The sequence below is a fragment of the Mastigoproctus giganteus genome, chromosome 2 (assembly GCF_048544385.1).
Source record: "Mastigoproctus giganteus isolate SK-2022 chromosome 2, ASM4854438v1, whole genome shotgun sequence".
Classification (NCBI taxonomy): Eukaryota; Metazoa; Arthropoda; class Arachnida; order Uropygi; family Thelyphonidae; genus Mastigoproctus; species Mastigoproctus giganteus.
The window spans coordinates 751,731-779,682 of record NC_143576.1 but is presented as its reverse complement, the minus strand read 5'-3'; the positions used below and the strand labels follow the sequence as shown (position 1 = coordinate 779,682).

Sequence of the window (27,952 nt, the reverse complement as noted above, 5' to 3'; positions counted from 1 at the left end):
TTAAGCTTTTCTTGAATGGAACAAGAGCAACCCTTTGTTCCATTCAATAATCTTGTTGCTCTTCTCTGTACTCGTTCCAATAGCTCTACATCATTCTTAAAATGACGCCTCCAGACCTCTATACAGTACTCAAGGTGTGGCCTAACCATTGCCTTATACAAGGAGATAATCACCTCCTCATCCCTGCTAGAAAAATCCCTGTATATCATTGACAAGACACCATGAGCTACCCTTGCAGACCGTCTGCACTGCTCAGAAAACTTGATATCTGCCTGCACAATTACCCCCAGGCCGTTTTTGTTCTCTACCACTGTCAGTGTAGTACCACAGAGTTGAGAGTTACTCTGTTTGCTGTTGGTAACTGCTTCCCATATGTAGTACTTTATATTTGTCACCTCTCAGCCCATCTGCTCAACTTTTCTTGATCTTGTTGCAGCAGCATACTGTCATTGGTGTCCTTAACAACCTTGCCAACCGTAACGTCTGCAAACTTGGACCCTAAGCTTGATATACCATCATCAATATCATTTTTAAATACAGAAAACAACAATGGACCCAACAGTGAACCCTGAGGGACTCCACTAATAACATTAGTCCACGATGAGCAGCGTCCATTGATTACCACTCTCTGTCTTCTCCCACTCAACCATCTCTTTATCCATAGCAGCAATTTGCCTCCAATGCCACACTGCTGCAATTTGTTGAGCAGTCTTCCACGTGCAACAGTATCAAAAGCCTTTCTAAGATCCAAATATATGATATCAAAGTTATTCCCTGCATCCAGTTCCTTTGTGACCAGATCATAGTATCCAATCAAATTGGTCAGGTAAGACTTTACCTTAACAAAACCATGCTGTGTCCGAGCTATGAGTGAAGTCTTGTCTAGATGATCCTGCAGTGCTTCTTTAACCAGCACCTCCATTAATTTTCTTGGAACAGAAGTTAAACTAACAGGTCTATAATTACTTGTGTCGCCCTTTGTTCCTCCATTGTGAATTGGGGTTATGTTTGCACATCTCCAGTCCATGGGTACCTCCCCTGAGTCCAGAAAAGCTCTCATAATTATGGCTAAGGGTTTGCTTACTTCCTTTGCTGCCTCCTTTAATATAACTTTAAAATAAAAAAGGCATGGATGGGATAGATCCCATCCATGCCTTTTTTATGTTTACCTTCAACAACTTCTCCTCCACTTTCCTCTCAGTTATTACAAAATCATCTAGCTCCCTGCCAGAGTTTAATTCACCACTGGCATTCCCCTCCCTGAATAACTCTGCATGTCTGAATGTAAATGCAAAATACTCATTTAGTTTGTTAGCCACCTGAGCAGGATCATCAACAGTTGAACCATCAATAACCAGTGGACCAATCTGATTCATCCCTTTCCTTCTAGAGTTTACATAGGTAAAGAACTCTGCTGTTTTCCTTTGCATCTTTTGCCAAAGATTTCTCATAATCTGCCTTTGCCTGCCTAATCTCCTTTGTGACTTGGTTACAGACCAGCTTATATCTATCATAGGCTTACATGTCACCCATTAATTTATATGCATCCCATGCATTTTTCTTCTCTGCCATATGCCTCATTAGTTCATCTGACATCCATTTAGGCCTAAACCTTGAACAATATTTCTTAGTTGGTATGTAAAGCCTAGTAGCTTCTAAGATAAGTTCTTTGAATGCTTCCTATTTTGAATTTGCTGTTGGTAACATCATCATCAGCTTGTCCCACCATATAGAATTTAAATACAGTCTCAGACCTCCATAGTTTGCCTTTACAAATGCAAAAACCCTTCCCTTTACCCTGATGGTAGTTACCTCTTTGAGTAAATCCCACTTCAGCACACTGTGATTACTGCCACCTAGTGGTTCCTTTATCTGCAGATTCTTAATGCATGAAGAATCACTACTGATAATCAGATCAAGAGTATTACTCCCTCTAGTTGCCTCCTGAATATGCTGATGTAGAAAACAATCATCCAATAAATCCACAAAAGCCTTGCTAGTGTGTGAGTTACCAACCCACAAATTCCAGTGAATATCTGGGAAATTAAAATCTCCCATTATAAGACTCTCTTCTGATTTACTGGCCCACTCTATTTCCCTGTACAGTTTCTTATTATACTCATCAGAGTCATTAAGACTATAACACACTCCTACTCTCAATTTTGATCTCCCAATGCTTATGTCACACCAAACTAACTCGACACTGCATTGTCCAGCGATGTCAACTGGCTTCACTTCGTTGGATTTTATGTGTTTCTTAACTAATAGCATAACCCCTCCTCCCTTCCTATCCTGTCTATCCTCCCTGTACACATTGTACTCCCTAAATTCCAGTTTTGCATTCCTTATATCTGTGTGACACCATGCCCCTGATACCCCAACAATATCTGCCTTTGATGTTTTGAGCAATACGTCAAATCCATCAAATTTATTTACCAAACTCTTGGCATTGGAGTATACGAAGTATACATGCACCTGTTCCTATTCTTAGCTACCCTAACACAACCCATGTGTTTACTTGTACAGCAATGACTCCCAGCAGTCTCTGAAATACCCTGCATCTTGTTTCCAGGCTGCTGCTCATTCCAATAGAAGCAGTGCAACAATCACTTTCTCCTCTGCCAGTGGCTACTGCAATTCTATTAGTCCTTGTGTCCCCCCCCAAGCTAGCAATTTTCCGACCCACCTAACACTGCCTTTATAGCATCAGCAAATATTCTTGCACCCTTTCTATTTAAGTGTATCCCATCCGTGTAGAAGCAGTCTCTCCTGTTAACAAGCACAGACCAAGCTGAAAAAAATTCTACCCCTTGAGCCTTGCACAATATTTCCAGGGCCGAATTGATCGACAATGCTCTCATCATATACTCCCTCCTATCGTGTCTAGGCAGAATTGCAGACACTTTCAAATTCAATCCTAATTCATGGCTTTTTTTCAATAGTGACCTGTACTTGTTTAGCAATTCCACCGGTCTCCTACTCTTAATATCATTAGTGCCAACTAGGGATTGTTTTCCGGGATCACGGTTGATTTTTGCTGCTGGATTTATCCCGGGATTTCCTGGTCTGAATTACTAACTTTAATAATCAATACTAACAGTCTTACACATTATATATATATATATATATATATATATATTCATCGTGCGCTGGCAAGATAAATAATTTCTTCATAATTTGAGATATCATCAGCAATAAAGATGTATATTATTTTAATTTAGAAAAATATTTATTTTCATACATTACATTTGCAATATATATATATATATATATATAAAGCAAAAGGCCAGCACTTTCTTACTTATCTCTGTAATGTCATCGTCGTAATTTCTCGAGTCTTGACTCTTCTCGATTATACATGTCATTTGTCCTAGAAAGATCCTCTTGCAGTTAAGCCACTTTATATATATTTTATTATTTTAATATATTGTGACGATGGAGAGATCAAAAACATTTGTCTGGCAGTACTTCATTAAATGTAATAATAATGAAGAAGCAAAGTGTAGTCATTGTGGTGCAATACTGAAATGAGGTTTTTCTACAAGTGGCTTGCTTTGGCATTTAAAAACTAAACATTCTATTGAGAAGCCTACGTCAGCAAATGATTGTAACCTCAAACGTTCTGAAGGGAATGAATCTGTAGAAAGCTCTTTGAAATGTTTAAAAAGTGTCCATTCTCAGCCAACATTGTTTAGTTTTTTAAAGAAAGATACAAAAGAAGAAATCATTGCAAAGCTTGTAGCTGTAGATGAATTTCCTATCAGTGCCATATGTAAAAGTGAATTTATTCAGCAAGCATTCAGTGAAAAAGGTTTGCTTCCTCCTAAAAATCCCAATCATGTTATGCAATTAGTGTATAAACAGTATATTATAAAAGAAAATATAATAAAAGAAATTGAACAATCATTAAAAAATGGTAAAAGATTCAGCCTTTCTCTAGACGAATATTCGTCGCTTAAAAACAAATGTTATTTAAATATCAACGTTCATCAAGATAAAGAAGCTTGTAGCTGTAGATGAATTTCCTATCAGTGCCATATGTAAAAGTGAATTTCTTCAGCAAACATTCAGTGAAAAAGGTTTTTTGCTTCTTCCTAAAAATCCCAATCATGTTATGCAATTAGTGTATAAACAGTATAATATTATAAAAGAAAACATAATAAAAGAAATTGAACAATCATTAAAAAATGGTAAGAGATTCAGCCTTTCTTTAGACGAATATTTGTCGCTTAAAAACAAATGTTATTTAAATATCAATGTTCATCAAGATAAAGACAAATTTTGGAATCTAGGAATGACTGCTATTAATGGTAGAATAAACGCCGAAGAAATGGTTGAAGAAGTAAAACAGAAGTTATTGGAGTTTAAATTATCAATAGAGCATCATATAGTTGCGTGCGTAACGGATGGGGCGAGTGTTATGGTGAAATTCGGACAGTTGATGCGACAATATGCGACGTTCTATACAAGAGACGGAATGATTCGGAAGCTGTAATTGAGGTAGAAACAACTGAAGACAGCGAGGAAGATTTAGAAGAGGATGAAACGGAAAATTATGATTCAAATCTAAGCTTCGGAAACAATCCTGATAAGGAACAAAAATGTGATTTCAGAGATGACCTATTCTCCGGTGCATTAAACATAGATAATATCATTAATAAAGTTAGAATGATTGTGCGAATGGTTCGAAAGTCTCCCTTGAAAAATGATACGCTTCAGAATTATGTTAAATCTTCATTCAAGCAAGAAAATTTAAGCCTAGTACTCAATTCTAAAACTAGATGGAACAGTTTGGTAGCCAGGTTAGAATGATTCTTACAGTTAAAATCACAAATTGAAAAAAACAATGATTGACTATAACATGAAAAATCCAATATGTGAAACAGAGTATACAGCTCTTAATGACCTTGTGCGTGCGTTGAAACCCGTCGAAATCTGATCACAAAACCTTTGCAGTTGTGATACGACACTTCTTACTGCAGAGGGAGTTTTTTTTCATCATACAAGAACTTTCTGAGCAAAATTCTATCTTTTCGAGAAAAGTTCAGGAAGCACTAATTTTAAGGATAAACGAGAGAAGGCAAAAAGCTTTGGTTGGATTATTGAAGTATATAAAAACTGGAAAAACGTATCATAAAAAAAAATAGAAAAATAGTAGAAACCGAGTTGAAACCATTTCCAAGCAAGCCAGTCTTGTTGGTTATAGAAAAACGAATAATAACTCATCTTGGGTTTTCCTCTTCTGAATCATCGGAATCTGATTCGTCACATTCTGACTCTGAAAAAGAGTGTGACAGTGAGAGCGAAAGACAGCAGACGCTTTGTGAGAAATTGGCATGTCAAATCAAAAAACAAACAATGTGTTTCTAAAGTCCCTCAACATGAAGCTGAAGGTCAATCACTTGCAAAGAATATATCCAAGGAGTTCGAAATCTTTGAGGCAACTGGTGAAAAAACAACAAATGTATTAAAATTAATGTACGCTCTCGAATCCATACCACCAACAAGTATAGAAGCTGAAAGGTCCTTTTCGGCTGCAGGACTATTTATAACCAAACTTAGAACTAGACTCAGCGATAAAAGTATAAATTGCCTGTGTTTCTTACGTTCATATTACATATCAATTGCAAAATCAGTTTCAAAATAAACTAAAGTGAAATAAATTTTTGTTTAACAATGAAGTCACTAGTCTTTCACGGTTTCAAAAGAACATGTTAAGTTTCTGAACAGTAAGTTTTGAATTCGTTTCAATTTGTAGTTTATATATATATATGTGAATAAATAAAATGCTGTGAAATTTTCAGTTTTAATTCCACCTACAATAATCCCGAGAAAAGAACATTTTTATCCCCGGATCCCGGGATTACTGAAATCCGGGAAAAAGACAATCCCTAGTGCCAATGTGTACAACAATATCACCTTTTGTGCTCTTAAAAGATGATATTCGCTCTACAATGTCATCAACCTTTGCCCCTGGCAGACATGCCCTGGTCCTGTTTCACTCATCCTTTTTACACACCATGTTCCCCGTTTCCCTGACAATAGAGTCACCAACAACTACTAATTCCTGTGGGACCAGTGCATTCTGCCTTGGGGGTTGCCGCTGTGTTCCATGATGATCAAGTGCAAGCTCTGGTGTTGATATGGGCAGCTGAGAGCTTAATGGGCCCCCAATTTAGATCCTTCGAGGGCATCCACCTTGTCCTTCAAGCTCTCATATAGGCCCATAACAACGCTGAGTTGTCGCCTGATTTCCTCATACTCCTTACATCACGCACACACAAAGACATTCCCCCTTGGCAATATCATGTCCCGTACCTGATTGCTCCATAAACATCAAGCAAGCAGTGAATTTTAAAAGGATGTGAGTCAGAGGGCAACTGCCCCCCTCAGTTCTCCCCTAAGTCACAGCACTCCCATTAGCTTGAGCCTTTTGCTTTGCTGCTCTGGTCTGTGTCATGATTTCAATTCAATTTCAATTTCAGTACAAAATTATAACCCTAAACTTGTATTCGGTTATGTAATTTCCGTATCAAGTTATGTATTAATTAATTATGTTACGTTTGTAAAATCTAAGTCGTTATATGTATTTAGTTAAAAAGTACAATTTAATTGACAATTTTTTTTTTTTTTTGATAGTTATTGGTGCATCGGCTTCTGTGGCCATATTGCACCTCCCAAGGTTTTTGCAGTACTTTGATCCAAGCCCGAGGCGGGAATCGAACCCGCGACCTTTGGGTTGCCGGGCAGGTACTTTACCCACTCGGCTAGCCCGGTCGGCTTAATTGACAATGAAGTTTAACAAGATTTTACTGATTAATTGACAATATTATAGACTATACTATACTAAGCTAACGGGATATAACGTTGTATCATATAACAATGGCAGCAAGTTACGAACGGTAAATCAACGGACACTTAAGTATTAATTAACTTCCAAAATCTCGCTGTCTCAATTTAGAATAAACCAAGGATCTTGACTAGGTCTATAAGCTACTTATAGAAAATAATTTAATATAACAATTAGCCAATAAAGCGGTTAAATATAGCTAAAAAACTTTCTGTTCGCCAGAGCTGCAAAACTTGTAAAACATGTGGATTGGATGCCCTTACACACCTGGGGCAGTGCCCCAAAACCACTCTCAAGGCTTCTAGATTCCATTCAAAAGAGGGCAGTTAACCTAACTGAAGTCTCATCTCTAACAGTCTCTCTACTCTCTGTCTCAAAGACTTTCTGTTTCTGTTGCATGCCTTTTCTATAGATACTTGCATGGCACTGTTCTTCTGAATTGGCTTCTATAATTCCTGTTCTCTCTTTCAAAGCAGTCCAAACACATGTTGCAACCAGTCAACATCATTTTGCTGTCCAAGTTCTAACTCACAGAACCAACTTTTCTTCTTCCTTATTTATTCATTCAACTTGTTTTCTGGAATCACCTTCATTGATACGTATTTCCTGAAAATGACAATCTGCAGAAGTTCTGTAGATAGGTATTTTCTTTCAACTTTTCAACCCATTCACAATGCTAAGTACTATAGGTTCTAAAAAAAAAAAAAAAAGTGCCTATACATAACAATGATCCTCGAGAATGAAAAAAAATCTTAGTATGGAAAACTTATTTATTTAACATGTTATACTGTAAGATAGTAAACTAATTATTATGGGAGATGTGGTTTCTTTCTTTGGCAATTTTTACTTTTTATTTCATTTTATTTTACTTTATTGTTTATTATTAGTTATATTTTGTAGTTTACAATAATATACCAATGTAAATCTAAGCAGATGCCTTAACAGAATTTTTATTGCGAACCCACTGGAACACTTTCGCAAACCCCCAGCGGTTTGCAAACTACCGGTTGGGAACCGCTGCCCTAGTGTATCCGGAAAAAGTGAGAGTATAATGAAATTGTATGTACGTACGTATACATTTATATAGGTGTGTGTGTGTATATATATATATATAAAGGTATATTTATAAGATTAGGCTAAGAAACCCTTTCATGACTAAAAGAGTAGCGAACTATCTGTAGAATTATGTATAACTGTAGAGGAGAGTATATACCAGCCATCCTTGTATTTATATTGTCCTTATAGTTGGCAGGAAGAAGTGTCATTTTATGATTCTGATAATTATGTGTTTGTAAATTTCATATGATTAATACTGAATAATAAACTTGTTAATGTTAAAAATGAAAATATCTGATCAATACAGAGAAATACATATGGCTCTACAGTAAACCACTTTAGTATCGTGAACAAGAGGAAGAAAAAGGGAATAAAAAAATCTGGAGTGATTAACGTACCTTGCCTTTGTGCAAGCCTGTTTGTGGTGGAGATTTACATTGGTCAGACCTGTGAAAGAAATTGTTCCAGTGCTGAAAGGTAATCACTGTTCAACCAGAATTTTGGGTGAATTTGCAACTTCATGGATATTCAAGGGCAGTGGTTCCCAACCGGTGGTTTGCAAACCCCCAGGGGTCCGTGAAAGTGTTCCAGGGAGTACGCATTAAAAATTCTGTAACGAAATCTGCTTAGATTTACATAGGTATATTTTTTTTTGCAAATTACAAAATATAACTAATAATAAACCATAAAGTAAAATAAAATTTAATGTAAAGTAAAGAATTGCCAATGAAAGAAATCGCATCTTCCACAATTCCTTATACTGTAATTAGTTTACTACATTACTTATCATGTTAAATAAATGTTTTCCATACAAATTTTTTTTTCATCTTCAAAAACCATTGTTATGTATAGTTATCTAATAATAATTTTTATTATTATGCAATATCGCTTATAAAAACTTAGTACTGGAAATATTTTATAATAAAAATTCAGAACTATTATCCGATTTCAGAGAATATAGGCTTAGTGGTTTGCAATAAAAATATTATGTTGAAAGGGGTTCGCAATAAAAAATGTTACACTGAAAGGGGTTTGCGAGCCAAAAAAGGTTGGGAACCGCTGTTCTAGGGGTATCATTGTTGGCAGCATGCAGAATTTTCTGTGACACATGACTGCCTTAGTAAGCAATAATGGTTAGCCAGTTTCTAAATCTAATGTTGCTAATGTTATATATTTTGCCCAATCAGTTTTCTCTAGTTTCCACCTCGAATTTCTGTGAGAATGAATTGGAATTTTATTCACTGTTTAATTAGTACTGGATAACATACTGCTAGATCTATTGCTGTGTCAATGCCTAACGGAATATATAAATATGTGGGTGACCCATCATTAAAGAGTAAGATTACTGTCATCTCGGAATTTTAAGTTAGTTGCCTCTACAATCTATGTGGTTATTTCCCCCAAAGTGTGGTGGCTGTTGAAATCACATAAAATACAGTAAGGTGTGGGTAATTATATTGTATATTATAACTGGGCAGTATATACAGAGAATAGAGGGAGTATTGCGTGGCACCTCTTTGGTGAGTATGTGCAGGTTGATGAGAATTGAAACTCCACCATGAGCTGTACTTTGCTGGATTCTTTATTTCTTTTCCAAAGATAGTATATTTGTGTACCCTTGGGAGATGCGCCTTATTTTTAAATATGTCTCCTGTATTTATAGAGCTAATGGTACAGATATAATGGGCATGAAGATAACTGATGCTGGTATGGAGACCACTGCAACCCCACTGAATTAGTATCTATTGTTTACTTCTCATTGTGTCTTTGGTTTGTTTCTGAAGGACCGAAGTCTTATTATGTTTGTCTTTTTTTGGGGACAATGGCTTTACAGTACCTGTGTCCTCTTCAACAAATATTTTTAACATGGTATCATCCTGGCGTGTTAGAAAAGTAACTCACTTCAGAGGTGAGTTACTTAATAAGAAGCTCTTGCTATTTTAGTAAAATACAGTAACTAGCAACCATTGGTCAACAATTAATGTCAGAATTATCATGACACATATCTCAACTACATTTAACATGTACCTCTCTTTCTCTCTGTCTGCATTTCTTTTCTTCTTTTTGATGGAGAAATCAGGTGAGCAGATTCAGGACATTTTTTTTAATTTTGAATTGAGTTACTTAAAAAGACACTCTTACTATTTTTAATATTAGACTTGACATTCTCTAATTTTATACCAAAAAGGAAACTGGATCACAATGAATTAGTTACTTTCTAATATGGACCAAAAATAAAATTAAATTGAGGCTTCTGATACTTACGGTACTGAGAGTGCATTAGCATGTATACACCACAGCCCAAAAGTTAAGATGGCCCTCAGAATGACTCAATTAGTGTTGGTCCAGGAATCCTGTAACCTTATATAACTAAAAATATAATCCAGAACTGCCCCTAGACTCACCTATGTATTATATCGGAGGTGGAAGCAATAACTGTCAGGTTGTTTTGTTTAAGGAGACCGAACCGAACTACATATACGGTATGCAAAAAAAAAGTGCAAATTGTACAGGTATCATTAATAAATATCATAAATAGTAATGGGCCCAGCATCAAACCTTAGGTTGCAGGTCAAGTCTTTGGAGAATCTGCTTGAGATACTGGTCCATGCCAAGCAGTGATTATTAATGACTAGGTCTTCCACCACTTAATCATCCTTTTTCTCACTAGTAGATTGGCACTGATACCACATTATTCCAATTTATTGTTCTGGGCATTATACATTGGATTATACACACATTAATTGCACTTGACGCTTATGTGTATCACGAGTTTTTAATTCACTTGGATTAAAAAACCACCGGATTTGAACAAACCATTTTCTTCTGGCTGTGGGGAGGGGGATATTTTTGTCAAGCAACCTTCACTAGTGGCTAACTAATTCAGCCATTGTGAGAAGAAAGCTCAAAAATGTCTCTGCTCCCCCCAATCCAATTCATAAAGGTTGCAGGTCAAGCCAGCAGTGAAGGTGTTAACAAGCTCACCTAAAAGGAGGACTGCCAAGAATGTGTCCTTTGAGGTGAGGTGTTGACTTGTTCAACAACAGCAAAGCTGCTGATATTTCACAACATCCAAATGATGTGATCATAGAAAAACTATCCCTTATCTATCCCGTTTTATTTTAATTTTTGTTTATATGTTATTAAAGTTTTACTGGTTACTACAGTCTGGAATGCCAAGGATAGCACTGCAACATATTGTGTAAATCTATGTCAATATACCATGCCTTAATGGCATAGTACTAGAACATACCTTGAGATACTCCTACAATACCTATCTCTTCCATCATGCAGTATGATTGATGACTTATGAGGTTATGAAGAACATCATGGCGAGATCCAATATTCCTTACATTTCGAGAGTACAGCTCTAAAACGGTGTTCACAGGCCGGCCGCTAGTTAGTACACCGGACCGAACCTATTGGTAACTCTCTAGGAGGCTTCCGGATCAGTTAGTGTATAATCTTGCTACCTCTACTCTGCCAGATAGTGACCGGAGGGAGTCCGAGTAGTGTGTATGCGGGGAGCATTGTCGAGGCCACGTTATGTCAATCTGGATATATTCTTACCATGTGTACGCCATATCCAAAAATTTCATTACTTCATACAGCATGTCCCACCCACTTTTTCTTACTATTGAATACACAATGAATTGTCAAACTAATAGAGCAAGCTTATCTGCGAAAAGATCTAAACCTCCCAAGCACTTTATAATTGATTTCACAAATATATGTGGTCTCAATTCTAATCTCAACTATGTCCATTTCCACTTGCAGTCTGCCAAACCCCATGTACTTTTTCTGACAGAATCTCAGTTATCGGTTGATTCAACTACTGCTCATCTCAGATGGATGCCCAAATATTCACTGTATGATTCCTTTCACCTCAAAGGTGGTACTTGTGCATATGTCCATTTCTGATATTCCCTGTCAGAGACTTGGCAATTTGGAATCTCCTCTCTTTGATCTTCTCTGGCTTAAAATCTCTCTACCTCATTGTGTCAAATTCATCTGTTGTCTCTACTGTTCTCCCAACTCCACTAATCACTTGGAGCTCTTTGACTTCCTCTCTTTACAACGTGACTTTCTCCAGTCCAACTTTCATAACAGTGAGGTAATTTTCCTTGGTAATTTTAATATTCACAACTCCAGCTGGCTTCGGTTTTCTAACCACACCGACCCAGCTGGTCGAGATGCCGAGGCTTTTGCAATTACTAATGACCCTGCACAGATTGTTCATTTATATACAAGAATACCGGACAATCCTAAACGTACAGCCAATACGGTTGATCTTTTTCTCACAAACAACCCTTCTAAGTACACAGTCGAATTGAGAGGTCCTTTAGGCACTTCAGATCACAACTTGTTGATTGTCTGTTCTCCAATGGAACCTCTATCTCATGGCTATTCCCAACCTCGTGTTGTTTGGCATTACAAGAATGCAAAATGGGATGACCTGCAAGACTTCTTTTCTTCTTTTCCTTGGTTGGATTATTGTTTCAAAACTTCTGATGTCAGTGTTTGCTCAGATTGTGTCAGTGAAATTATTCTTGCAGGAATGGAATCTTTTATCCCACACTCCACTTTAAAATCTCGTCCTTTATCTAATTGGTTTTCCAATAAATGTGCTAAGGCTCTTCAAGAGAAGAATGTTGCATATCGTAATAGGCTTCTTTCTAATTCTTCAGTTTCATTTTCTGTCTACACCACAGCTCGCAACAATTGTAAAGCAGTTATTAATCAGTCCAAACTAGAGTTTGAACAGGCTAAGAGTAGAAAACTTGCTTCTTGCCCTAATGGTAGCCGAGCATTCCGGTCTCTTGCAAAAGCTATTGGCCGCAACTTTTGCCCATCTCTGCTCCCACCTCTCTCCAAACCAGATGGTTCTGTTGTCACTTCAGCCAACGATAAAGCTGACCTGCTAGCATCCAATTTTTTTCCAACTCACGTATTAATGATCTTGGTAAAACACCTCCCACCATTCCCAACACACTGCATTCAATGCTTCCTGTGGTCTTCTGTCAAAGGGATGTCAGAAGGATTTTGATGAATCTTGATGCTAAGAAAGCTCCAGGTCCCGATGGTATTTCTCCACTTGTTCTCAAAACTTGTGCTCCTGAACTTACTTCCATTCTTTGCCGCTTTTTTTCACTTTCTTATTCCAAAGGTGTTTTTCCTTCTGCTTGGAAATTTGCTCATATCCAGCCAGTTCCTAAAAAGGGTGACAAATCCCTCCCATCCAATTATCTTCCCATTGCAATTACTTCTACTCTTTCTAAAGTAATCGAGAAATCAATTAACTGCCAACTCTTAAACTACCTAGAAACCTTCCGTCTGATAAACGATCGCCAGTATGGATTCCATCAGTGTCGATCCACTGGTGATATTCTGGCCTATGTTACCCATTTATGGACTAATTCAATGGAAAGGTTCGGTGAAACACAAGTAGTTGCTCTTGACATCTCAAAAGCTTTCGATCGTGTTTGGCATAAAGGTCTTCTAAACAAGCTTCCATCTTATGGTTTGCCAACTGTTTTTAGTAATTGGTTATCCAGTTTTCTCTCTGATCGTTCACTGAGGGTGATGGTAGATGGCTCTCTGTCTTCTATCTTCTCCACTAATGCTGGTGTCCCCCCAAGGTTTAGTTCTTTCCCCCACTCTTTTCCTCTTGTATATTAATGACCTTCTTCCATTGACTGGAAATCCTATCCATAGTTTTGCCGATGATAGCACATTGCATTCCACTTTCCATTTTGAGAAACCTTGTCCTGCTCAATCAGCTTCAACTTCCCGAAAATCTGCTTCCAATTCCTTAAATGCCGATCTTCAGGTAATTCTCCAGTGGGGCAAAGACAACTTAGTTGATTTCAACCCTACTAAAACTCAGTCTTTCTTATATCTCGCAAAATGGATTCTTCTGATCCTATGCTTATCTTTAGTGACACTCCGATTTCTAGGCAAAATGATATATCTCTTTTGGGGATTACCCTGACTTCTAATCTCTCTCTCTTGGCACAAGCACATTACAAATATTGTTTCCTCTGCATCTGAAAAACTTGGTTTTCTCTTTCGCTCTCGGCGTTACTTTTCTTCCAAACAGCTGCTCACTCTGTATAAATCGCAAATCTGCCCTGCCATGGAATATTGTTCCCACATCTGGGGCAGTGCCCCCAAAACCTCTCTCAGGCTTCTTGATTCCATTCAGAAGAGGGTAGTTAGGTTAATTAATGATTCATCTTTAACAAAGTCTCTCCACTCGCTGTCTCATAGACGTACTGTTTCTGCTGCATGCCTCTTCTTCAGATACTTCCATGGGCACTGTTCTTCTGAATTGGCTTTATAATTCCCGCTCTCTCTTTCAAAAAACTCCGAACACGTGCCGCCACCAGCCAACATCCGTTTACTGTCCAACTCCAAACTCACAGAACCAACTTTTCATCTTCCTTGTTTATTCATTCAACTGCCATTTTCTGGAACAACCTTCATACGTATTTCCTGAAAATTACAGTCTACAGAAGTTCAAGTCCAATGTCAACAAATATCTTCTTTCGTCTTCTCAACCTCCAACCCAAGCACGGTACTAAGTACTATAGGTTCTAATACCTCTCGTGTTTGGGGGTTACATAAAAAAAAAAAAAAAAAATACAATACAGTTATTCCAACACTTTATTAAATTCACTTCAGTGTAATAATATCATATACTACAGTAAGACCTCACTAATTAAGACTAATAGGGGCAGGGGTGGTCTGAATTATAAAATATAATGACGTGTAAATATTTTGAAGTTAGTTCATAAAAACTGAAATGGATTCTGTTTAATCAACAAAGAATATCATTCCAACTTGAAGCCCAATTGTAAATAGCAATATTATAATTTTTCTACAACTGTCCTACTCGGAATCATTAAAAAAAAAAAAAAAAAAAACACACTATTCATTTTTTCCCTTCAATATACATGTTTACAGATGAGTATGACTCTGTGACTACATGTTACATGGTACCAGGAAGTAAGAGCGGTCACTTGTTATTGCCATCATTGCTTGATAAAATTTTATCAGAAGGATGTGCACATCTAACAATAAAAATACCCCAATGTTTTCATTTGCATTTAATTTTTTCTTCTTCTTCTGGATGATTTTACTTCTTTTAGAAAGTGATTATGAAACCATTCTGAAAAAACTTCAAAACTGTATCATTAAATTCTTGTTTATGAAAATATCTCCATATTGCACAAATAAAATACATATATAAAAAAAGAAAGCAGGCAAAATTATTGAGGGTCTGAAGTAGTGGTTTTGAAATATTTAAATACCTGCCTGTTTTATATAGTTCATATAGTATATTATATGAAATATATAAAACAATAAATATGAGAAGAATCAAACATTTTAAGAAAATTGGAAGACTTTCTTACCTTGATCCATCAACAAGCCGCACTTGAAGATTTGTCACTGGGTCAGAATTTTTGAGCTCTAACATCTGTTTAGCTGCCTCTTCATTTTTCTGACAATCATTTGGTGAATTTGAACAAGAATTAATCCCTAATACTGGAGGAGATGGACTGCAAAAATAAAATAACAAAATGGTAAGTAAACACACACGCACGCACACGCAGAGAGAGAGAGAGAGAGAGAGAGAGAGAGAGAGAGAGAGAGAGAGAGAGAGAGAGAGAGAGAGAGAGAGTGAGTGTGTTAAAATTAAAGTAGCACTTTTGGCTGCTTCTAGGTAACAAATCGCAAATTAACAAAAAAATGAAACATGCCAAAAAAAAAAAAAAAAAAAAAAGCCTAGGTTAACATAATATGCACTCACTACACAAGGGCATCAGTCATTGTAACAGCACTAGAGTACCCTGGTTCAAATTCAGCAAACATCAGGGACCACTATCACTTGTCTCTCCTCTCCTCCCCCCTCTGCAGGGGAGAAGAAAGGCAAAATACCTGGTCTCAAAACAAACAGATGTTATAATTGATAAGATTTCTAATAAATATTGGAGTACCTGTGCATCATCATTAAAAAAAATTTTTTTTTCAGTAGACGTAATATGTTAGTTTTTAAATTTAAACTTTGGTTACAAAATTTACAAAATGAACCTCAGTTTATTGACACAATGTTATTTTCTTAAAATTAAACTGCTAGTTTAACACTGATCACTGGAGTTAAATCATAACACTGTGTTTGAAACTATTTAAATAATGCACTTATTCTTGCCTACAGGTGCATCAATATTCAACATAAATCAGTTCAGCACCAAAACTAATTACGATAAAATAAACTCTGAAACATCGCCATAAGTTTGTCAGTATTGTTAGAGATTTTTGTGAAACAAGTTCGTTAGGGTGCTGTATTATCCATCATATTGTGTTGTGTTTTTCTGCAAGTTTGTACAAGTGTGTTGTAAAAAAAAAAAAAAAAAAAATCTAAAAAGAATGGCTAAAAGAAAATTACTAAAATAGAGAAACTGCTGGAATTTACAATTAAGCAGAGTTAAACTTCTCACAGACACACCGCTGTCGAGTTTTTTCAGAAGTAACTTTATCTATTATGGACAACATATGATGTTTGCGCTTTCCACCACGAAAGGCACTTCCTTTATGCATTGGAACTATGGCTGGGGCTAAATGTGAGAGGTTATAATAATAAATGCAAAAAAACAATTGGGAATGGCTTGCCAGTGTTTTTGCACCAACAGCTGATGCTGCAACCAACGCCACCAAATCAGTAGCGGCAGGTCGGTGTGCCGACCTGGGAAATTATGTCCGATTAACGGTGGAACCGGAGCAATTTACCAACTATAGGTTGGCGCATACCCCAGGACATCTTTTTATCACAGTTAGAGCATTTTTAACCATGCTCAGTTGCATTTTATTGATGTTGCTAATATAGGCCGAGATTCTTTCCAGATGTGGATACTCTCCCACCATGTTCTAGATTGTGTCAGTTATATGATGCACCTGTTTTGCATTCTAGTCGGGATGATGGATGCATTGCAACAGCCTGTATCCCCCCCCCCCACTATCTGGGCATGTTGGCATGTCTTGCCAGGAAATAGCGCCAGTACTGTATTGGCTGTGTGCAACTCCCTGGCAAAAAATTGTAATCGATGCTTTCTAAAGTTAAAACAACGATCTTTTTATCGCATCGTGCCAATGCAGTTTCTTGTGCTTGGAGCATAGGATGCATTACAACGGGAAAACTAAACATAGACTCTGTGATCGTGCCTCAGGGAATGAGCGGTTTCAGGGGGAGCTGGTGTTAGTAGCTCAGCCACTGCAGAAAACTTTTGGAATGAACAACTTAGGTTAACCCTAATCTAACCATAAATTTAAAAAAAAAAAAAAAAAAAGAATTCCTTTAATATACTTGACATTACCTTCCCAACCTGTGCCCTGTACCAGAAAAAGCATGTGTTTTTGACTTGAGAGGAACGTAATCTTCATGACGATGATCTTCCATATTCAGATTCACCTCTGCTCCTCTGGACTGTGCAATCAGCTCTTGAGGAATTTCACTGTGAAATAAATTCATATTAACTTACAAACTTATAAATGCACTTTTCTTTGAAAAAACATGCAAAACAAATATCAGAAAAGAAAGCGTAATCTAGAATAAATTGTTAGTAATGTTAAATGAAAAAATTCTCATACAACTAAACACAAATGGCAAATTCAATCAACTAATACCATCCACACAACTGAGATATAATGTTTATGCAACTCTGATAAAAACAAACAGATAGCAATTTCAAGCATAACATTAAAAATCTCTACAGGGTGTATGAAAAGTCTGCACCCAATGGTAAAAATATGTTTTTCTTTACAGGTAAAAAATGGTATTAACACTGGATGAAAGGGTGGAGATAGTCCTTAGTGGTCATCAGGGATGGGCCCAGAGGAAGTGATAGACAAGATTAATGCTAGACATCCTGAAAGGAATCCAATAACACACACACAGCACAGTTGGGAAACCGGTGAAGAAATTTAAAGAGACTGGATCTGTTGCCGACAAGCCACAATGTGGTCACCCCTTCTGTAAGAGAAAACACTGGAATTGCAGTAATTGCTAAGTTTCATGCCAGCCCACAGAAATCCACAAAACGGATCAGTGCTGAAATCAGAGTGCCCAAGAGCACAGTGCATGACACATTCTGAAAAAAGAAAGTTTCATCCGTACAAACTACAAATCCTGCATTATCTGACCGAGGATGATCCTGATCAATAACTTGAAATGTGCGAATGGTTTCTGCACTAAATTGAAGTAGACGAGTTTCTTGGAAGGTGTCACGTTCTCTGATGAGGCGAACTTTTATGTAAACGGAGAAGTGAATAAGCAGAATTTCAGATACTGGTTGACCGAAAACACTCATGGGTTCTCTGGTAGCAAGGGGTGGACAGATTAATGGTATGGTGCGGTGTATGGAACACATGTCATTGGGCCGTTCTTCGAAAAAGTGGATGGCAAAAAATACTTGAAAATGTCAGGTTATGAAATGGTACCAGAACTTGATTTAATTGGGGAACAACTAGAATGTTTCATGCAAGACAGGGCTACTCCGCATTACACAACTGGAGTGTGTTATTGCGCGATGATATGTTTCCTCATCAATAAATTGGGAGGAGAGGTTCAGTGGAGTGGGCACCACGATAACGTGGCCGTAACTGACTGAACTTTGGATTTTGGGGATTCCTAAAGGCACAGGTGAATGCTGTAAAAATCCAAGATCTTCATCATCTTAAGGAAAGAATTATCAAAGCTTTGCAGCTGTCAATCCCAATATGCTGAGAAGAATCTAAAACAAACATGGTACACTGGCTGAGAAAATGGGTGGAGAGTCAGAGTGGACTTGCTGTGAAAGCCTCTACATGCATTGTAAATGAGAGTAACCATACGTAGTGTAAATCCTATTGGTTCCAGACTTTTTTGGACATCCTGTATTATCTTTCCTTTCATTTTTTTATTTATTCTATTTGCATTCTTATGTTTAACTTCATATTTTACGCTGGGTATACCAACTGGATTTTTAATAACACCACAAAGAGAAATCCCCCCCCCCAAAGCCTCTGCAAGGCTTTAGGGCGGGAAATTCTTATCAGCTTGGCCCACACTTGTAAGTAGAAGGAATTTGTTTTGTAGAGACGGAATACACTTAAACAAAGGTGGTGCAAACGTTTTTGCCAGTATTATTGAGGATACCTTAAAGGTTCAGGGAAACTGCTAGTTGGGGGGGGGATGTGGGTAATACTGACACGCGTTTATCTGATAATATTGGTCAAAATACTCTTGCACATACCTCAAGAGTTCTTATCTGTTACCCCAACTGGCCATATTATCTAGATGTTCTGGGGCAGAAACATTTCAAGTGAGTGGGTAGCTAATGCCAGGGAAGAGAGCTTAAAAAACTTCAAGGGTTGTGTTAGGGTTGTTAAATATACAAGAACAGTAAGTCTTAATTGTTTATATAGTAATGTTAGAAGTGTCGTCAATAAAATGAGTAAATTCAAACTGCTAGTTAAAACAAGTAACGCGGACATAATAGGGCTTACGGAAACATGGTGCCACCCAGAAATAGGGAATGATGAGTTTCAGTATGGCTTGTATAATGTATTTAGGAAGGATAGAGTAGATAGAAGGGGTGGTGGTGGGGTAATGCTCCTTATCAGAAGCAGCCTGAGTGCGACGATAGCTTTCCCGGATTCAGACGTTTCACGTGCTAGTATAGAATCTGTATGGTGTGAGATAGTTGGAAACAAAGGTATAATGCGAGTAGGAGTAATCTACAGACTGGGTGATTGTGAAGATTATAACGAAAGCCTCTACATGCAAATGGAATGGACAAGTAAGCGTCAACGACTTATTATGGGTGATTTCAATTTGCCTCTAATTGATTGGAGTAAATGGGAAGGAAACTTGACATGGGGAACAAAATTTTTACATCGACTGTTATTTTTATCAACATGTCAGGGAAAGTACTAGAGAAAAGAATATCCTAGACCTCATCATCACCCATGAACATCGCCCAAGTGATCACGGAGTTCTACAGTGGATGGTGAAAAGAGAGGTAGCAGTAATAAAAGGCAAAGGAATGGGTTATAATTTCAGAAAAGGAAATTGTGATGCCTAAGGTGCTACATGGCCTCTATTAACTGGGTAGATATTTCACAGATAACAAATACAATTGAACTGTGGTATGCTTTTAAAACATTAATCACAGACACCTTGAATGCATATTTACCATTAAAAAATAGTCCACGAGGAGGGTTCCAAGTTGGATGAATAGTGAAGTTGCCACATTATTTGAGCAGAAAAAAGGTGGCATGGAAAAGTTACAGAGCAATAAAAAGTACTGAAACCTATAACAGCTACAAGGTGATCTGTAATAGAGCCACAGAAAAGGGTCGACAGGCAAAGGGGGGGGGATAAGGAATACTTTATATATATAAATGCTAAGAAGAGCAGGACAAACCAGATCAGACCTTTATGTAGAGGAAAGGGGATAGTATTAAATACACCAGCTGCCATTGCAGATGAACTCAACAGTTATTTTGCATTGATATTTACAGATGAAAAACCATTTGTGGCAATGGGAAATTGTGGAAGCAAAGTTGAAAAATATGTAATTAATGATATTGAAATTTCTCAAGATTATTTAACGAAAAAACTTTCGAGCCTACAGGCCAGTAAAGCTCCTGGAGTTGATGGAATATACCCTATAATCTTAAGGAAGGCGGCAAGTGAGTGCATTGCACTCACTTGCCACCTCCCTTAATTATGCAAGCATCATTAGACTCTGGGGAGATTCCGTTGGATTGGAAAAGTGCCAATGTATCTCCCATACATTGGCAGGTCGATAATTATCGACCTGTCAGTCTGACTTCAGTGGTAGGGAAAATCATGGAGGCAATGATCAATGGTGGAATTCAGGATCATTTGGATAGAATTGAAATTCTCAAGGATACACAGCATGGTTTTGTAAATGGAAAATCATGTTTAACAAATCTGGTTTGCTATTCTGAAAGGGTCACTCATGAGCTGATTTGGGGAATAATTTCGACATTGTTTATTTAGATTTCAGCAAAGCTTTTTTACCATTTATCTATTATAAACGGGTAGTAAACTCCATCTTACTGCATTTGCAATAATGCTGATAACTGGAATTGTGTGGGTTTTTACGTTATGGTATTATGGTAAAATGAGTTCCTCCTTCACTGAAATCTTCAATCATAAAAAAAAAAAAAATAAATTTTCAGAATCTCCCTTCATTCCTATTTATTTATTACAATGGTGAAGGGACCAACGAAAAGTGCAAGATGCTAGGAAACAAAACAAAATTTATTTAGAAATGAAGATGAAAATGATTAAGACGTACGAAGCAGGACAAAGTTTGTCATCTATTGCAAGGAATTAGGTCTCGCTGCTTCAATAGTGAATACTATTTTAAGGGACAGTGCACGTATGAAAGAACATGTTAAAGGATCAATGCATTTAAGATCAACATTGATCACAAAACAGAGGTCAGGTGCTATATCGAAGATGGAAATGCTATTAATAACATGGATGGAAAATCAGATTCAGAAGCAAGTGCCTCTGAGTCCAATGCCCATTCAAGCAAAAGCAAGAAGTATTTATGAAGATATTAAGGATAAGTACGGCAAATCCCAAGCCAAATTCATGGTAAGCAATGGGTGGTTTAATAAGTTCAAACATCACACTGGTTTCCAAACTATTAAAGTATACGGTGAAGTCGCCAGTACAGATTCTGCAGCTGCAGAGAAATTTTGTGATATGTTGGAAAAAACCTCTTCTAAATCTCCAAAGCACTCGAGTTGAGCAGCATCATGCTTATCAGCTGGAGAGTTAATCCTGGCAATGATGCTTGAAGGGTAAAACTCGCTGACGTTATGCCCATCTCTTCTCTCTTTGTAATTTTATAATTTTGAATTTTTGTAATTTTTCCTGTGCATGAGATAAAAAAATTGAATAAATAATTCTATTTACATGTTCATTGAACATTTCTTTTTTGCTTCAATCAAATCCAGCACACATAGTTGCGGGTGCTACATAATCATTTAGGGAAATTCCAGCTTACCTAGTTTCGCAGAACGCAACCCTTACATAAGTAGTACTGTACTTTGTTTAGTGGAGACTTTAAGTGGTGAACCGCATGTTTAGTTTTCAGAGCAAATTCTAGCAACCCCCATTTCTTCCATCATGCAGTATGGGTGAGGTCTTTTTTGGTTATGATAGGCATCGTGGCAATTTTCAGTATCCCACACATTTAGCGTACAGCTCTAAAACAGTTTGTGCAGCCAGATGCTCGATAGTTCACCAGATCGAACCTATTGGTATCTCTCTCTAGGAAGCATCTGAATCAGCTAGTGTGTAATCTTGCTGCTTCTACTTCTGCCAGACAGTGACTGGAGTCAGAGTAGTGTGGATGCAGGAAGCATGTTGAAGCCACGTTATACCAAGGAGCTGGCTATATTCTTATGTGTATGGCATATACAAAAATTTTTTAATCCATTCAGCATGTCCCCCCTCCACTCTATCTACTGAATACCTCATGAATAGCCAAATTAATAGAACAAACATCTGCAAAATGATCTAAATCTCTCAAAAAGTTCCTCATTCATTCCACAAATATACATGGTCTTAGTTCCAATTTCCATGATATCCATTTCCACCTATAGAGTGTCAAGCTCCTTTTACTTTTTCTGACAGAATCCCAACTATCAGTTGCTTCAACTATTACCCATTTCATTTTTCCTAATTATTCCCTTTATGATTCCTTCTACTTCAGAGGTGGTACACATGCTTATGTCTTCTCTGACATTTTAATAGAGACTTCCTAATTTGGAATCCCCTCTTTTTGACCTCCCTCTGGCCTAAAATCTCTCTATCCCATTCTGTCAGATTCATCTGCTGCATCTATTGTTCTCCCAATTCCACTAATCACTTTGAATCCTGACTTCCTTTCTTTGAAAGTTGACTTTCTTTAATCTAGCTTTCCTAACAGTGAGGTAATTTTCATTGGTGATTTTAATATTCACAACTCCAGTTGGGCTTCAGTTTCTAGTTATATGGATCTAGGCTTTTGCAATTACTAATGGCCACGCAACTCAGATTATTCATTTATCTACCAGAATCATGTGATCGGAATACCTACCTTATAAATAAACTTTTTCTCACACAAAAAAAAAAAAAAAAAACACTTTCAAATTACACAATCAATGTTAGTAGTACTCTTATCACCTCATTCACAAATTGGTAATGGTCTCTTCTCCAATGGAGTCTGTCTCTCTCATGTGGCCATTCTGAGCCTTGTGTTATTTGACATTAAAAGAATTCAAAATGGGATGGTCTGCAGGATTTCCACTGTTCTTTTCCTTATATTACTGTTTTAAATCTTCTGGTTCTAATGTTTGCTTAAATCATGTTAGTGAAATTATTATTTTTTTAAGTATGAAATCCTTTATTCCACACTCCCTTAAAACCTCATCCTTTATCTAAACTTTGGTTTTCGGATAAATGTGCTAAGGTTCAAGATAACAATGCTGCATATTGCAATTACCTTGCATCCAAATTCCCAACTTCATTTTCTGCCTACACTAAAGCTAGCACTATGTAAAAGTTATTAATCAATCCAAACTTGATTGTGAAAAGGCTAAGAGTAGAAGACTTATTTCTTGTCCAAATAGTAGTTGAGAATTTTGGTCTACCACCACTGACCACAACTTCAGTCCTATATTCCCACTAGGGCTCACAGTACCGGTCAAAATCTTAATACCGGTATTTTGGTATTTTTAATTTATGAAACTGGGATACCGGTATTCCAAAAAAAAACAAAGAACATTTTGATGGCAATTAGTTATTTTCACTGTTATTTGGTTTTTAGGAGCATTAGCAACTAAGGCCATATTTCTCCGGGGATATATGGTGGTCATTCCCTGACCTTTCCGCATTTGGTGGTCACGGGCTCGAACCCCGGTCTAATCAAGAAGCGTGTGCCACCCACTGCTGCTCCTGCCCACCTGGCTGTGGAGGTGCCGCATGACAATTAAGTACAAAAAAGTAAGTAATTACTTGAATTCACATTTTAAATCAAACTTTTATAATAATAAATATTCTAGCAAAAATTATTAAAAATAGTTATTCTAAAAACATAAAAATAAGCATCCACACTACCTGTCCGAATAAAATGAGCTCTTAAGAAACTCAATAGTGTTACCATATATACTGGATCAAATTTTGGTACATATTTAATTAGTGGCAGAAAACATCCTTTTAGATTTTATGCAGGTTGGTGCTTTGTACTGAGATAGTCATAGACGAGTTACAGTTTAATCCCCCCCAATTATTCCCTCATCTTCAAAAAATCTTACTTCCTTTTTATCAAAAATATTTCCTTTTTGACTTTTTATGGCACTATATCCGTATTAACGAAAGAAATGGACTACTGGCTAAGCTTGGTGAGGAAACCAAGTCTAAGCTGTAGGGGGTTATTAATTTTTATTTTCCTGTACCCTTAGTATCACCATCAGTGGCCATTGTTATGATTTTCGCACAGCAGCTCCCCTCAAGCACTAATGCCCACAAGCTACTTGACTGCATTAAAAAATGAGAAATTCCAGAATACCCACACACAAGTACAGTTGATTCTGGTTATTTGGGACACATCTGGACTAGTGCATTTTGGCTCGATTAGGCGGTTGCCCCAATTATCCGAAGTTTCATGAAAAAAAGTTAAAAATACAATGGACCCTCGCTTTACAATTGATTCACTGTACAATCAAATCACATCATAATGGAGTCACCACAGTAAAGTACCGTTCACTATACGATGTATAGTAAGCGCCGGTCATTGTGATCACGTTTGTGAATTGAATTTTAATTCTATTAAACAGCTATTCTAATTAGCAAAAATAGAAGGAATATTATCCAGAGGCTATAAAAGTAAAGAAATATTAAGCACAAATTTACCCTTTATTACTTTACCAATGAAAAAATTAAATGTTATGTGAAAATCGGAAGAATATACGTGATAAACGGAATAATTAATACATACTGTAATATGTACATACTAACTAGTTGACATTTCTGTTCACCGACATTTGTAGGTGAGGGTTAAAATTTAAAACAGTAAAAAGATAAGCAATCAATAACAAAGAACACAGCACACACAAATTTCAAGTAACACGATACACGCAAGTGAGAACAGAGTAGAAGTGTAAACACATTTCACCATAATAACCCACAGAATTCCAGTTTTGGGTATTATCGCAAATTCAATAAGATTGAGTTTACTATCCATTTATGATAGATTGCAGAAACAAAAAAGCCCAATAAACAGGTGACTGCTAATTGTTTTTATTGTTTTGTGGTGGTGACCTCCAGAAATCCGCAAAAACCAAACCACGTGGTACGGTCAGAGACAATTGTAGGGTAATCTCCAGTGCTGTGATCTCCTGCCCCGATTAAACGGCATGTTGTCCCAATTAAGCAAAGTAAACCCTAGCTATTTTCTCGATTGGGTTCTGTTTTTTAAGATTTGCCCCAAACAAACGGCTGCCCCGATTAACCGGTGGCCCAAATAACCGGAATCCACTGTATATATATTATATGTGAGCTGTCAGTTTCTCAAGAGCAATAACACAAATATATTTTGTATGATAAAAGTCATTTATCATACAAAACTACTTACAAGTATATACATAACTGGTATTCATTTTTCTCATTTAATCTGTTAATACATGCTATCATTTCCATAAAATTTCTCTCAATCAACAATATCAATTCTCTCTCTACAGCTGCAAACACTAAACTAATTCAATCTTAATCACTTCCTCATATTTCTCTTAATCAGCAATATCAATTCTCTCTTCACAGCAGCAATCCATAAATCGCTAACTTAATACTAACAATTCCATGTAGTCTCTCTTAATTTAGCAATATCAATTTTCTTTACAACTTCAACCAATAAACCAACTCAATGCTAAACATTTCCTTATTTCTTGTGTTTCTTCAACTTCAACCTTACTCTAAAATAATCTCCCACTTAATCTAAGTACCATTTCCAAAACAACACAGTTCAGAGGACTTGCCTTCCTTCTCTTTCACAGTGGGATTCCTTTGTGAAGGTTCCTTCCACGGAGTGCGGTAATCTCTCTCTCTCTCTCTCTCTCTCTCTCTCTCTTCTTAGCTGAACTCTGCACCTCTGCTGTATAGCTCTTCCAGCACTGTCTTATTTCGGGATTTCGAGAACTGTTCTCTGTTAATACTGAAGGAAATTACCACATCAGTGGTAAAAGTCAGGGCACTATCTGACTGGCTTGTTATTCAACTTCTGGATTAACTTCTAGCACAGGAACATGCCTGGCTGAACTCTTCACTATATAGCTGGACACTCCCAGAACTGGACCCAGAACTACAATTGGAAGTCTGCAACACCTCGGAACAACAACTACAAACCCCTCTTTTGATGCGAGCACCTTTTTATTTCCTTCTCATTTTTTTTTTTTTATTGAATTGATTGCAAGTTACAATTGTCCCTTGTATTACTTTTTTATACGCAAGCTTATGTGCAAACCCCAGAGGGGTTTGCAGGCATTTACGTATCTCCCCTATCTAATGTAAACCTGACCCAACCACAGTGTTATTCTTTAAACTCATTCTTCTTCCTTTGGCGGGAAAAACAGAATATTTTTGCCACAAAACAAAACGCTTTAATCTTTTACCTCATGATCACCTGTTCACAATACCTTTGAACTGCTCCATACCGACACCCTTTCCCAAAATGCACTAAGTGTAGCATCCTCAAGTAGCGGTGTAATAGAGGAATTAAACTATTTCAGAAGCTTTTAATTTTAACCCTTCCGCACCTGCCATACCACTGTTCACCATATTCCTTAAGTGCTTTACTTCCACACACACACACACTCTACTTACTAAGAGAAATATATTTGTAAGATTTTGTCTTACAGTTTCATGACGTTTTCAGGTTTCCGTTGCATTTGCACTGTGTATAACAATCCCTCATTTGCAAATTTAGCAGTATTAATGATTTATTGTTGTCAATTTTATAACCTTTATGTGAATAAATCATGGATAATTATTTTTTAAAATTAGTACTGAAAAACCGGTTTTGAAGGTTTAGTGAATCCATTGAAGAGCGTGACAAAAAATTGGGCAGGCAAAAAACTTTGATGGAAACAGAATTAAAAACCCTGAAGAAGAATTTTCGTATACATTCATAAAATTTATTCCACCAAATAAGAGGCCTGGTTAAATGATGTAAGGCTACCATACAGGCAGTAGATCTGAGACCAGTGTCAGAGAAGCAAAGTGCCAAACCAGCGGTTGTTATTAGGGAAGATACTACACTTAAGTCCAGGAATAAAAAGCCAAATGTACAGGATTCCAAAAAGTAGAAAGGATGAATTCAAACTAAACATGTGAAAAACTTACAAGAGTAAAGCAACAGTAATCTCAGTCTGAGAAAGAACCTTAAACGGAAGTCATAAACGGATTTCATAAACATAAGTAGGGATTTCCACTACTTAGATTACTAAGTAGTGGAAATCCCACCAAATAATATACAACTGTACAATACCTCTAACACAGACAGGTGCCAAGTAAATCAAAATTAAATTTATTTTTAATTGTAGAAGAAACTATACTGAAACAGTATTTGATGAAAAAAAGGAGGTATATTATTATTTAAAAGCTTGTTATAAAAAACTTTTATTGCTTTGCTGAAAAGGATATGATTGCTGCATAATCTGATAGTTTGAATACTGTTGGCTAATCTGATAGTTTGAATACAAATAGTATTTTTGTGAATTTAGTTGGAAATATTAGATTGCCAATTTGAGGTTAATGACCTCAAAGTTAAAATTGTTTCTTTTGTCATAAATGTCAATAAGATGAGGAACGCTTCATCTATCCTCAATTCTATCATTATTTTCGCCTTCTTTTGACCATCTTTTTCTCCCCTTCCCACCCCAAGAATATTACCATTCCCTATACTGTTACCATTCCCTATACTTGTC

General features: G+C 36.8%; 1 protein-coding gene across 1 annotated transcript in view; it reads right to left on the bottom strand.

Moving 5' to 3' along the window:
* LOC150089112 (NSFL1 cofactor p47-like) overlaps positions 1-27,952 on the bottom strand; it is a 177,537-nt gene that overhangs the window by 31,810 nt on the left and 117,775 nt on the right. Inside the window, exons 6-7 of the mRNA XM_090390332.1 lie at positions 17,281-17,418; positions 15,322-15,468 (exon numbers count right to left, since the gene is read on the bottom strand). Coding sequence (XP_090246458.1) covers positions 15,322-15,468; positions 17,281-17,418 — 285 coding nt within the window. The remainder of the gene's footprint in view (positions 1-15,321; positions 15,469-17,280; positions 17,419-27,952) is intronic.